At 46.2% G+C, this 13,524-nt stretch overlaps 1 protein-coding gene across 2 annotated transcripts in view; it reads right to left on the bottom strand.

Annotated features, from left to right (window-relative positions):
* The window catches only part of GAB1 (GRB2 associated binding protein 1), a 101,080-nt gene extending 90,021 nt beyond the window's left edge, over nt 1-11,059 (bottom strand). For both annotated transcript variants that reach the window (XM_080401949.1, XM_080401950.1), the window contains exon 1: nt 10,924-11,059. In XM_080401949.1, the coding sequence (XP_080258075.1) occupies nt 10,924-10,995 (72 nt within the window). In that variant the 5' untranslated portion in view covers nt 10,996-11,059. The remainder of the gene's footprint in view (nt 1-10,923) is intronic.
* Between the last annotated feature and the right edge of the window lie 2,465 nt (nt 11,060-13,524).

Here is a 13,524-nt window from a genome sequence, read left to right as displayed (position 1 = left end):
CATAGGATTTCTTCACCTTTTAACCCTCATCCTACAGCCCCTAGCCAGGGACTTTCCTCCTTAGCACTGAGTAAGAAACATCTGGCCAGCTCGGTCTCCCAGTTGGAAAGGGCAGATCATGGTCTTTCTTATTCCCTATTTTGTTTAAGCAGAGTGATTTCAGAGGGAAGCATTCCATCTGCCCTCCCTTTAAACAACAGCTACCAGAAGCAAAGGATCGAAAGATGGACAGAAAGAAGGCTCATTTTCCAGCCAGCTAAGGGAGGCAGGAACATATTTCACCTCTGTCAGATGCTGGTTGCAGAGATTGATAGGAAAACCTCTTTCCATAAGCAGAAAGCAGGAGAAGCACCCCAATGGGAATAGCACTGCCTTCCCAGCAGTTGCTGGAAGCAATCGAGCATCTCAGCAGTGCTGCTTACGACTTTGCAACTCTCTTCCGCAGTTAGATTGACTCTCAACACTACATATCTAGAGAAAAGTTTTAAGTTTGTTAAATAGCAGTAATACTCGGCATAACTAACATGCCCATTGCAAGGCTAAAACAGCAGACAAGACTGGAGTCAGTTATGCCCGCACTGTAAGAAAGCGCCAAAGAATGCTATCAAATTTATGTAATCGTGTTGGTGCCTCCCTTACATAATCAGTAAAGATCTTCCTGCCACTCTCTTTGTAAATCAGAACATAAATTTCCTCTTATTTTATTCCTGGAGCTGCAGAGATTCATAGGTAAACAGAGCCATCAGGTCAAGGAAAACGCAAAGGGGCATGAATTAACTTAGCACTGAAGTACACACCATAGCAGAAAACTCTGTCCTGGGACAAAATTACCCTGGGATGAAACCAAGGTTAAATTTCCCAGTTTACCCTAACAAATCATCTGAATGCTACTCTTCACCTTGTATCTTCCCCCTGCCCCATTTCTCCCTTTCCTTCCTCAAAACTTCAGAAAGGAAAAAAAACATGTCTATAATGGCAGACTCCTGAGTGCATGTAAGTGTGTTCTGTCTGCCGACAGACCTTCAGTAGTGAAGAGTAACTTATTTTTCATAGTGCTGACAAGCTTATGCAACTTAACTTCATTTGCGCACACAGACAACTGCATTAGATAGGTCGTAACTAAGGGCATGACATGACCCCGGCTTTGAGCTTTAAGGGTATTATTTCACACTGAGTAACAAGTCATTGGACTGCAAAACTTATCCACATAGCACGAGGCGAATAATTGCTGAAATTATTGTGTAGAAACAGTAAATGGGAACGCATTAGAACATGTAAGATTCAGGAAGATACCTTCAAGTGCAAGAGTAAGTATAAGGTATAACAGTAAGTGTATGTCCCTTAGCAACCAGAAAGGATTTTGTAAACAAGAAGTTTATCTAATCCCACCATGAGAACATCGCCCCACATAACATGTAATTGAAAGAAAGAAACATTTCTTTAACGAAGCGCATCACAAGAAATCATGGAATTATATAAAAAGTGATATATTCAAAAGGGATGTTTTTGTCAGTTTGTGACAGTGGCCTAAATCTCAAATCAAGTTCATATTCATCACTACTTTCTAGGAAAGCAGAATTGCCAAATGGGATCATGCCCACAGCCTACCTCTGACATTTTCAGCAATCTGCAGAACTAGGAAAAGACTGGATCACATAGATGAACCAAAGGAACTGGTTACAACATGACATTTTAGAAGTCTCCTCTTATCACACGTTATACCTTCAAGCACTCACGCTTACAGCTGAGGGATTCTCTCCAAGGCCCCTGGAATCACCTATATTCCCGACATGGATACCACGTGGCAAAGTATTCCACCGCTTCATCTGCTCTGGGAAACACCAGCCTCTTCTGTTGCTAATGGCACTCCATACTCTTCCCTTCTCCCCATCCATCTGTCTATGTCTGTCCCCCCCGTCCCTTTTCTTTTTATTGATCTACACAAGGACAAGTTGCCAATTCACCTCAAGTCCATGCATTCCTTAGAAATCCTCTCTTACCGGTTGTTTCTTGACAAAGAGAACACTATACCAATCCTTACAATAACCACTAGAGGCATCAGATAAATCACCCCCACCATCTCTTTCCTAATACGCTCCTTATTCTGCAGTGTTTGCTGGGAAGGGGTAGACTTGCTATCAGCATTTCACCATGTTTAAGGGTCACAAATATTTATATGCTTTGTTAAAAAATCGTAACAGTTTGCTAGATTCTGTATATAGACTTTGGAATTCATCAAGATTAACAATTGCTCACATGCTCTATACTGACTAGTTTCAAAAAGCAGTCCTTCTGCAGTATCAACCCTCCCCTGTGCACCATCCCCAAACCAGGCACAGCTTCTCTACTACATGTGATCCTGCTTAAGAATCTACATACAAACACAAACATCAGAATTGTAAAAGAAGCATGCATTATGTGTGACTGGGGACATTTGTATAGCACATTACATGACTCAGTGCTGTTATTCTTCATAAAAGGGAAAAATGACAACTGACACATTTTCAGAACTTTCTTTTTTTGCAATCAGATATCATTCCATTTTGAAACTTAAAATCCATTTTTCATCTGATACCGTGTGTGTATTTATTCTTTTAATAACTCTTCCAAATGGACTGTAATTCCTGTGTGTTGATTGCATCAAAGGTCTATTTGAAGGCAGGAGTATTAACTGTGTTTGAATAGCTTCCTGTATTCTTATTCCATACCCCAAATCTAATCCTGTGAACTCCTACTGTCAGCAATAAACACCTACAGAAGTTTTATTTTGTTTTTCAACCCCAAGCCCCAGAAAACAGGAAGATAAACCAAAGTCTGTCTATTTTTGTGGGGTTTTTCTTTTTTTCCTTCCTTTTCATTTGAGGCAGAAATACTGAAAAGCCTGGCAGTAGCTGTAACCCCAGAGAGGCACATGCTGGCCTGCACCACTGAAACCCATCACATTCCTCCTGGGGTGGAGACAGGCTTACCCTGGAGGAAGGCAAGCAGCAGATCTGCCATCACCCTGCCCCAAGGCTGGCTGTGCTGGAAAGTGGGTGGGGAAGCAGATTTAGTTTGTGACAGCCACAATCTCCACTGCCACGGAGGGTTTATCTGGCATTTGTTTTCACTTATAAAGCAGCAGGACAACTCACACATGACCAGCTCGCTGGCTGGAAAACTTGTGCAGGGCAAGAGGCAAAGAGACAAGGTTACTGTTCTCCTGATAGGCAAGGTCATCCTTGCTGCCATCCCCAGCCACCAGGTACAGCCACTGGCCTTGCCTGCATGTAGCACCACAGCAAGATTCTTCACCTGAGCTAGCCAGCACGTGGCAGAAGACAAAAATTACCTCCTTTTTAGAAGCAGAGAAGGCAAAGTCTTCTTCTGGCTTCCTAGAAATTCTCAGAGAAAAGAACAAGCACAGCTCCTGAAAAAGCTTTTTTTTAAAAAAAAAAAAAAAAAAAACACTCCATCAATAAATCGCTGCATAAAATAAAAACCAATATTTTTTCCTCTAATTCAGTTCTTTATGTGGGGCCTAAACTCAGCTGTCCAGAAGTGAAAAGCTGGTATACTAACTTGACACCACCTCCTAGCAGAAGTATGACCTATTTTTCATGGTATGTTTTTACACAGAATTATTTGTATTTTGTACAGATGTTATGTATCACAACATACAAACTATATGGACATAACTGCCTGACTTTTTTTAGTAACATGTTGTTATACCACCAGTTCCAAGATAGACAACTATCATACTGTCATTTACCTGGAATTAAAAAAAAAAGAAAAATGTGTCACTAACCTCAGGGAATTTAATACTGAAGTTGTAATTTTGATGCATAAAACAATTATATTCCTTCTCCACAGTTAAAAAAAAAAAAAAAGATAGATCATTAGAGACTTCAACAGTAATGCAGCCTCCTTTAACTCACAGAGTTACCTCAAACATTTCCCTACTGAATACTGCTAAGGAGACAGTCAGATACTATATAAGATTAGTTTTTTACAACTAATAGCTGTGTGGCACAGGAGCCTCAAAATTTAATCATGAGAAACAAAACTTTGTCAACAGCTGGAAGCAAGATCAAACACAAGCACAAAAAACAGACTGTAACCTTTTATTGGAAGCCAGGTTTGGCTGTTTTTTTATTTTAAAAAGCTCAGAATTACAACTAGCATATTGCACTGAGCAATATGTACAAAGCTAACGCTATCAATACAACTATGTACACTTTCCCTAAACAAGCCACAGAATTCCTAAGCGACAAACCACGATAGCCTAATCAAGAACTGATAAAAGGGGAATGGAGAGCAAACAATATTTATTTTTGGTCTGGAGATGGCAGAATCTACCCACCTCCCCGCAAACAAAAAAAAAACCACAACAAAAAATCAAGTAAATAAAAACATAGTACTGCCTTAGATATACTTGTTTGCATATATGAGGAGCTGAATTCATATTAGAGTCCCTAAAACAGCAGCAAATTACAGTGGACTAGCAATATTCACCTGTACACAATGCGTACCTGCCTTGACAAGATGATCCCTTTCTGTCTGATCTTTCTGCCTGCCTTGCTCAAGTAATTTGCATGACATAAGGTCTGTCCCTCCTAATGAAATACTGCAATTAAATTGCAACAGTTGAAATTGCTTCTATTGGCAATAAAATGATTACTCATTGAAACAGAAAATTTTAAAGTAATTTTGAAAAAGTGTCAAGAAGTCTGTCATTGCAACACTACAAAATGAGTTGGGCTGAAGAAAATAAGGAGGTGGTATCTTTGCTTTATGTTTTTGTTCTACATCGACACAAAACTTACACCTCACCAGTCGTACTCCCTTTCTTGATTTATGAAAATACTTCACCCAGTTTAGTTTGGTGGCATATATTTTCAGACTAGAAAAAGTAACGGCTAGACTAAGTAGTACACAACATCCAAGCCAGAGCCATCTACAGTACACAAAATTACTCTCTCCCTTAAAATTGCTACATTTTGAATCACTGATAATCCTTTAACTTTTTGCTAGGACTTCTGTCAAAGCCATGAGTGAAATTTAATGAGAAATAAATGTGTTCTAAATGTCTGTAAGAGATTACATTTGATTCTAATCAATCTGATCGAAAAGTCATGTCAAAAAAAAAAAAAAAAGACCAAAAATCCACGCCTCAGAAGTGTTCAAACCACCATTCCAAGGTGGTTTGTTTTTTTTTTTTTTAAGGAGAGAAAAAAAAAAAAAAAAGGACACTGGAAACAGTTTTATGTCTGTCACTTTCCTCTCTCTAAATAAGGGGCCTGAATACCAAAAAAAGGAGGAATGAAAATGGAAAGATTCTTTCTCATCTGAAAGACTGACCTGGTCAACCAAAGGCCTCCTGAATTATTGCCCATTTAGACAGTCAAGGCCTATAAGTGGTTTTTTTTTAGCTAAACTGCCCAATAAAGTATTATTTTCTCAATATATCCAATTCCCATTTCATACAGCTGCTTTGGGCTTACAATTGACTAAGAGGCAAGGTCACTGGCATATAACTGGAAGTTAAAATCATATTATTTTATTATTTTTTCTGGTTGGTACATAGGTTGCTTATACCGAATTTTTAACGCTGCAAGACTGTGCATATATGGAGGAGCAGCCACTATGCAGCATCAAGAAAATTGGAGACATTAAATAGTTTTTCCACTTCCTCCCCCTGTTCCCGGTTAGTTCTTCATTGGATTGCAGTCCCCTACCAAAAGGCTGAAGCATACTGAAAGGATAAGCTGCCATACATCCAACTGAGAATGGTCTTCAACATCACAAAGTCAGAATTTCAGCATTTCCTCATCTCTCAGCTATTACAGTATCAAATTAAGGGTTAATATTTAACACCCGTTAAGAAAAATTGTTCACATCAAGGAACATCTTTAGAATATCGGGCTTGTTTCAGCAGTTCACCTGCACTTCAAGGGTAATGGGGCAATTTCTGTTACTTGAGTCTCCAACTTCCCTACCTACACCAAGAAAAAAAGTCATTCAAGCAGTTCAGGTACTGTCTTGACCGTCCAAGCTCAGAAATAGTTAAATTAACAGTATGCTATATGAAAAATAGAATAACTTACTACTGTATATTAGACTTCTTAATCTGTTTTATATACTGTCACCTGCTCATACCCTCTGAAACTGTCCACTGGTAGTTAATTCAAGAGCACACACCATAGGTCAAGAACAAACAGTGCTGTAGTTTTGGCAGCAAAGTCAACACCAGCTGCTGATGTCCCATCAAAGATGATAAATACTTGTACGATGAGCTCCATGCTCCTCATGTGAGACTTACACCTACACAGCAAGTTTAGGATGTAGGTATACCCCCAAAGTCATACCCAAGATCATTTCAGCATCTTCAGTTGGCATACAAAACACCACAACTTCCATCTATAATCAACAAAAACATTATGTTAGTTGTGCTCCTGAATTCATGGCTTAAGGTTTACTAATGCAGGTTTAAAAATATCAAAATACTGGTTCTTGAACAGCGCGTAGCAGAAGGGAAGGGACAGGCTTCCTACTAGCAGGAAACGTTTCTGCACAAACACCAATCCCTACAAGGTCTTCAGCAACTCCTGGATGAGCACAAGCACAGTCAAGATCAGAATATTAAGATGTCACATAACATAACTTGATTACACTCATTGGTCTTGAGTTAGCTTGACCCAGCTCTACAGGGACAGCACTGAATGATGTCAAAGAAGTTTATCTTGGCTTCTTTCTTTTTCTGTAAACCAAATGTCTTCTTAAATTTGCTCACTATGCTGATGCAGGATCACACAAAAAGCTTTAACCCAAACAGGTGCCTTCCAGAAAAAGGGCTTTTGTCAGGCACTCCAGCTTTTCCCAGATTACAGCTATTCGACTGAGTAAAACATTTCTTAACACAATTACATATCTTAGCACATTTAAGTATTACTCAAGATAGAAGAAGCACCTATGTGATTAGTGCCAAATTGCAACTGCCAAACCCCAGTAAAATGTTCTACTTCTATTACTTTTGTACCTATACCATCTGAGCCTGTAGTTCAAACAACAATAACTAGCTTAGTAGTCTGACACTTTTTTAGTTGCTGTCTACAACTGAGAACATCAGAATAAGTAAGAGGATGCTATATGTAGCCTTGTCTGAATTATATCAGTGCCCTTTACGACCTGGGGAGATCAAGCCCATTTTAATTTTTAAACTCTTTGTTTTTAGATTAATACACGCACAATGAATATTAGCAGTCAAATAACCAAGGATTTTTAGTAATAGTTACATCAAAATTAAGGTTTCCTAATTTACTTTCAAAATACTCTTATGAAGTCCCACAAGTACAGGGAAGCCTATCAGATACAGCAAAATCTGAACCAACTTACCCCAAAAAGCATCTTCTCCTTTCCCAACACAGTTTATACATGATGTTTTTGATAAAGTTTTACCTTTTAACAAATAAAAGGTATTTCACTTTAAGTGGAACATGTTAGAATACTGAGCATTATATTACAGCAGCAGACTTTCTACAAACCAGTTCCATAAACCAACCATCAACACTAAAATCCTGATTTCAAGCCCATCCAGTTGTCGTACCGAGCCCTAGCCACGCCACAGATGAAAGCCTAGTAGTTCTAGGAGAGAAGTTAGAAGACTTACTCCCATTCCCTCAAGCTTTTCTCCCTTAATTTACCAAGGACAGCTGTATTTAAGTGGCTGGTAGTTTCTCAGCATAATGGCAGTAAGAAAATCCTCTATGCAGCTACCACAAAGAATCAGCTATTTTAACTGGCACGTGCACACCAGAACTGTAGCTTAGCAGAAAACCACGAAGCCAAGGCTTACTATCACTTTTTAAAGGACAGATGGGGAGAAAGGGTCTTTCCAATGACATTTTTAAAAATAAGGGGAACAGAGCAGAAAAAGTACAGTAGGTTAAGGTCAGGGCATAAAGTTTTGAGAAGCTGACAGCAAAAGAACAAGCGAGGAAATAGAACACAGAGTAACAGAAGCTGTCAAATTTAGCAGTCCTCCATCCCTATGCACAAACAAGTTCTTTCATGTACTCACACAACCACAGCACAGGCTGTAGAGACCTGTGCTGGACTTAGCCCCAGCTCCCTTCCCCTTCTCTACTAAATAGTCTTGGACCTCCAGCTGACATCAAAAGTTACTTGTATTTTCCCCAGAGATCCGCTGCTGGAAACAACCGGTCTATTCCAGCAAACAAACTGTCCTGAATACCAGCTGCAGGGAACCAACAACAGGTGCCAATGGTTACCAGAAAGTTACTTCCATACCAAAACCACACGAACAAGACATGAAAATAGAACTCCTTTTAAAGTGGGGGAAAAAGACATAGAAGACAATAAGGCATATATTCCAAGGAAATCTGATTTTTCCACCTGCAGGACAGGGTTGGTTGGCTTTTTTTCTTTTTTTAGCCTCAAACTGACTGTAAGCTAGCTTTAATACCGTGTCCAACTGTTTCAAACTAAAAATTTAAGTCCCTGTGAAACATATGTCTATGTACTAGCTTCAAAGTGCTCCTTTTCACCCTTCCTAAGAACTGAAACCATATTTAACTGCAATTTCAGACTTTTTATCTCCCTTCCCAGATGGTAACCTGGGTCTGCCCCAACACTTGCATGCAAAAACTAATAGAGCATGAAGTTACAATTTTCCATATATATATATATGTGAAAAGCATGCGTTGCAGAAAAGCAGTTTCCTATTGAAATCACTTTCCCATCTTTTTGTCTAGTGCAGCCTCTTGAAATATCACCAGTATAAAATATGGCTTTGAAAAACACAGCTCTTCTGTGCCTTCACCTCAGCATAAAATTACACAGAACATGAGCCAACACTTCAATAAGTGCAGTCGGTTAAAGATCATCATCTAAAGTACATCAGCTTTCCGTTTGCTTGAAGATGGCGATTGTGATGTCAAAGTCACTTTTAGGTCTTCGAAGTCAATGTGAACCTTCAGCCTACAACTGATCAGGCACTACAGATAAGCGGGACGAATTTTACTTTTAAGTCCTATAAACGGTGCCTTTCTTTTATACAAGCAGAAAACATCCTGAAAGTGCACGAGATTTAAGCTTCCAACCTTGTGGCCTCCAGTGTATGAAGATGCTAAACCAAGCCATCCTCCTCTAAGTTTGCTGTACTATCATTCCGATACCGTGCCTCCTCAGCAAGCAGATGCCCCTTCGAAGTGAAAATTAAGGAATTACTTCTTTAGGACAGGGAACAACTTGACCAACACTGTAGTCAGGTTTTTCCTCTCACAGGTTCTGACACTATCGCAATATGGAAATGGAGCTATAAATATACCAAAAGGGCAGCATATTTAGGGGCTGATTTATGGTATCGATTTAGGAGGGAAAATTTGCTTACAACTCTGTGCAGTAACAGCATAACTACACTTGATTTAGACTAGAGCAGGAAATTTATTTAAACTTTAAGAACACTGATACTGCTCTTAATTCCTACACATTGGTAAAGCGTCATCCTGTGACTATACACATACACGTGGAGGATCGGCCAAAAATACAGTCTGTGTCCAATTTGGCAGGGAAGCACAGCCCTGCTATGACCCATCAGGACGTTCTCTTTGCAAGTCTGATTCTGTGCCCTTTGCACGAACAGGATTTTTGCCATTGGGAACCAGAGCATGGGCTATCCCAAATATTATTTTTTAATTTCAAAAGAGTCTCATTTCACCGATTTCCTGGCATTTTTTTTTTTTTAAAATCATCCGTAACAGCAACAGTTCTTCAAGAAGCAGTCGTTAATTGCTAACAGATGAAAATAACACGGTCACATTAAGATCCACATTCAGATTCTAAAATGAATCTGAAGGTGTAGCTGCTTAAAAAAAACCCAAGAGACTAATAAACAAAACACATTGATAACTGGGAAGGCCGTTTCTATTTAAATACCACCTCACTGGCTAAACGAAGGGTTAAAAAAAAAAAAAAAAAAAAAAGAGGGGGGGGAAGCAGGCCCAACATTTTGTACCAATTACCCAGATGCCGCGAAGCGAGCCGGGTGCCAACGGGAAAGGGCTCGGCAGGGACGACTCCTGGCATCACCCACTCCCCCTACGTGACTTGACAGCGTCCCCGGGCGCCCCGGGAGCGCGGCCGCGCACGGCACCGCGGCTGCCCTCTTACGGAATCTGCCCCCTCAGCAAACGCGCTCCATTTTCCTGCGAGCTCAGTGTCAGCTCCGCTACAGCCTCTGCTGAACGTATTTACTTCTCAGCAACAGTAGGCTGAACTTCCAAGTCAGAAAAAGAGGCACTTTTTCCTCAACTCCCTCCTCCACCCCGCCACCCCCCCCTCTTCCCCGATGTCGAGGGCTCCGGTCCCAAGGGCAAAGCCCCCCCGGCCCCCGCAGGGAGGGCTCCCGGGGCATCCCCGGCTCCCGCCGGCTCCGCGCCAGCGGCCCCCGCCGCTCTCCCGCCGGCAGCGGCTTTCGGCCCGCTGCACCCAGCCGAGCGGCGCCCCCCGCCCTCCCCTCCGACCAGGGACCAGCACCGGGGCGGCAAGTGTTTACGTTTAAAAATACATATATACCGAGCCCGGATCCAAAGGGAAGACGGAAAAACTCCGCCCCCCTCCCTCTCCCGACTACCTCGGAAAGGCGATAAAAGCAGGGGAGAAGCGTCTGACCGCTCCGCGCCCCTTTTGTAAGGGGAGGGAGGGGGGAGAAACAAGGAAAATACAGGGTGGGGAAGCCCCGCGGGACGCAGCGGGCGGCGGTCCCGGCCGACGCAGGCAGGCGGCCGGGGGAAGCTGCTCGTCCGCGGCGGGGCCCGGCCGGGAGGGACCGCGCGGGGAGGCCGGGCCGGGCGGCAGCGGGGAGCCCCGCCGGGGAAAGAGGCGGGGAAGGGAAGGGGAGCGCGGGTGGGAGAGGGCACTCACGTAGCGTTTCAACTTCTTCTCCGGTGGGGACTTTCGGAGCCAGCCCGAGCAGACCACCTCCCCGCCGCTCATGGCTGGGCCGCCTGCCCGCCGGGGCAGTCCTCCTCCTCCTCCTCCGGCAACAGCGGCGCCCGGGCCGGGCCGAGGGAGCCCCGAGACGAGGCGGCAGCACCGCGCCCGCTCCGGCCTCCCGGGTCTGCGGGGCGAGGGGAGGGACGGGGGAGCGGTGTGTGTGTGTCTGTCTCTCACGCACAACAACCAGCCGGAGCGCAGCGGCGAGCGGGACTGAGGCGAGAGGGTCCCCCCGTCCTCCTCCTCGCCGCCGCCGAGTCACACGAACATCGGGAGAGACGACAGGGGCGGCCGCCGCCCCGCCGCAACTTCGGCTCCGGCGTCCCAGGGCAGGATCCAGCCACCGCCCCGCGTCGGTGGCACCGCCCCCCGCGCCGCCGGGACCCTCCCGCCGGGGAAGGGCCGCGGGGGGCTTCCCCTCCCCTCGCCCCGCCGCCCGGCCGAGCTCAGCGCCGGCCGCCGCGGCTCCCCCGGGCTCTCGCTCCTTCCCCTTCTTCCTCCTCCCCCTGCGCCGGGAGGAGGGGATCGGGCAGCGCTCCTGCCTCCTTCGCCTCCAGGGGGGAGCGGCGGGGCGGCCGCAGCTGGGTCTAGCCCCGGGGCTGGGTCCTCTCCCTCCCGGCGAGCGTGGGAGGGGTTTACCCCGGTATTCACGGCGTCGTGTCCGCGCCCCCAGCCCACTTCTCCCCCGAGCGCCGGCTGCCGCGGAACAGCCCAACGGCGGCACCTCGCCTGCCCCAGCGCCGGCCCCCGCGCCAGCCCGAGCGGAGCAGCCACGGCGCGGCGGCGGGTCCCCCCGAAACTCCGCCGGAGCCTTTTCAAACAACAAGGGCCGGGAGGGAGAGGGGAGGGGGCGGTGCCTGGCGGAGGGATCCTGGGAGCTGTAGTCGGCGGGCGGCAGCGGCCGGCGGGCACTGCGGCGGCGCGGGGGGGCCGGGGCCGGGGCCGGGGCCGGCGGGCGGAAGGGAAGGGGCTGAGGGACGGACCCCGGCCCGCCGCCCCAGGGGCGGGGCGGGCGATTCGGTTCGGTGCCGCAGGACGGCAGGGCTGCGAGGCGGGGGGACCGAGGTAATGACCAGTATGAAATTCGCGGCTGAAATGGTGATTCTTTGAAACCCACCGCCAAGTCTTCAGTAGAAGTGGGGGGCACCAAAAAACAACCCGGAAAGACCTACAAGAAATGCGTTAAAAACAGCTCGGCAAAAGTAAATTCCTCTTAGGAAAAAAAAAAAAAAAAAGAAAAGAAGTTCCAGCGCTGGGGCGTGAGCGCGGCGAGGCGCAGGGCGGCCGCGGCCCTGCCCGCGGGCGGGGGGCGGGGGGCGCCGGCGCTGCTGCCCTGGGCGCGGAGCCGCGGCGAGGGGCCGGCCTGTGGCAGCCGGGGTGGATTCAGTAGGGTGATCTCCCTGCAACAGCGAGCGCCCACCCGGGTGGGTGCACCCGACGCTGCAGACCACCCACCCCCCCCAAAAAAAAAAAAAAAAAAAAAAAAGTTTCGACTGCTTATGCCTGCTCACCGACCTGCGGCATTGGCGACAGCAGGGAGTGTGGTGCCGCTGTGCTGCCAGGCTGCCCCCGGCAAACAGCCGCAGACCCGGGGCTGGGGGGCGGACACACACCGAGCCGGCCCCACCGGCTGCACCTCCCGGGCCCCCCCCCCCCCCCGCCGTTCCCCGGGGCTGGACGCGGGGCCGGTGCCTTTGCTCGCCCCCCCCCCCCCCCCCCCCCCCATGTTCCCTCCTGGCTGAGGGCCGGGCGCTGAGCCCCGCGGCAGGGCTTGCTGCTCCGTCCGCGTACAGATAGATAAATACCCCCAAAAATAAACAAAACAAGAAGAACGGCGACAGGGCCACCCTAAACACTATTCAATTAAAAGGGAAAGACCAAAGTCATGCAGCATCTCTGCTGCTGGTGCTTTCTGTCTCTTCCACTCTGCCAGAAAAGATCCCCATATATATATATATATACACACACACATATACATATATACAGATTATTTAACTGCAGCCTTTTGGCATGGGACCGCTGTGGTGGTTGTTAGCCCCGGTGCTCTTCCACCGCAGCGAAATAGTCCCCCTAGTGTGCCGTTGAAGGGAGCACTGCGATGCTGCCGTTCCTCAAGGTGTGTGGCATTAAAAGAGTTACCAAGCAGCAGCCGTAGCGGTTGAACAGGGGCATTTGCAGAAAAAACAGGAAAAATAAAGGGGAAAGCCTAGACACATGGAAGTCAGGGCATCAATTTCACCATAAATCACAATAATGATGACAGGTGAAGCACTAAAGGATCATCAAAGAAGAACATATTTTGCCAAAAACACTTGAGAAAAGATAAATGGTGAATGTTGGCCTTTATCAATATTATAAGTGCACAAATCCAAGCCTCCAAACCATCCCCATGTACGCTTCTGCATGATGTCCTCAAAGGTCCCTCAGTGGGGCTACTGGAAAGAGTGAAAACGCTATTTGATGCGTGCAGTTGGTGAGCATGAGCTCAAATAGTACTGCTAGGTTTAGAGTTCAAGCTGGGTTTCAGTA

This window comes from Falco punctatus (genome assembly GCF_963210335.1).
Source record: "Falco punctatus genome assembly, chromosome: 1".
In the NCBI taxonomy this organism is placed as follows: Eukaryota; Metazoa; Chordata; class Aves; order Falconiformes; family Falconidae; genus Falco; species Falco punctatus.
Note: the sequence above shows the minus strand (reverse complement) of the source record. Positions and strands in the feature narration are given on the sequence as shown.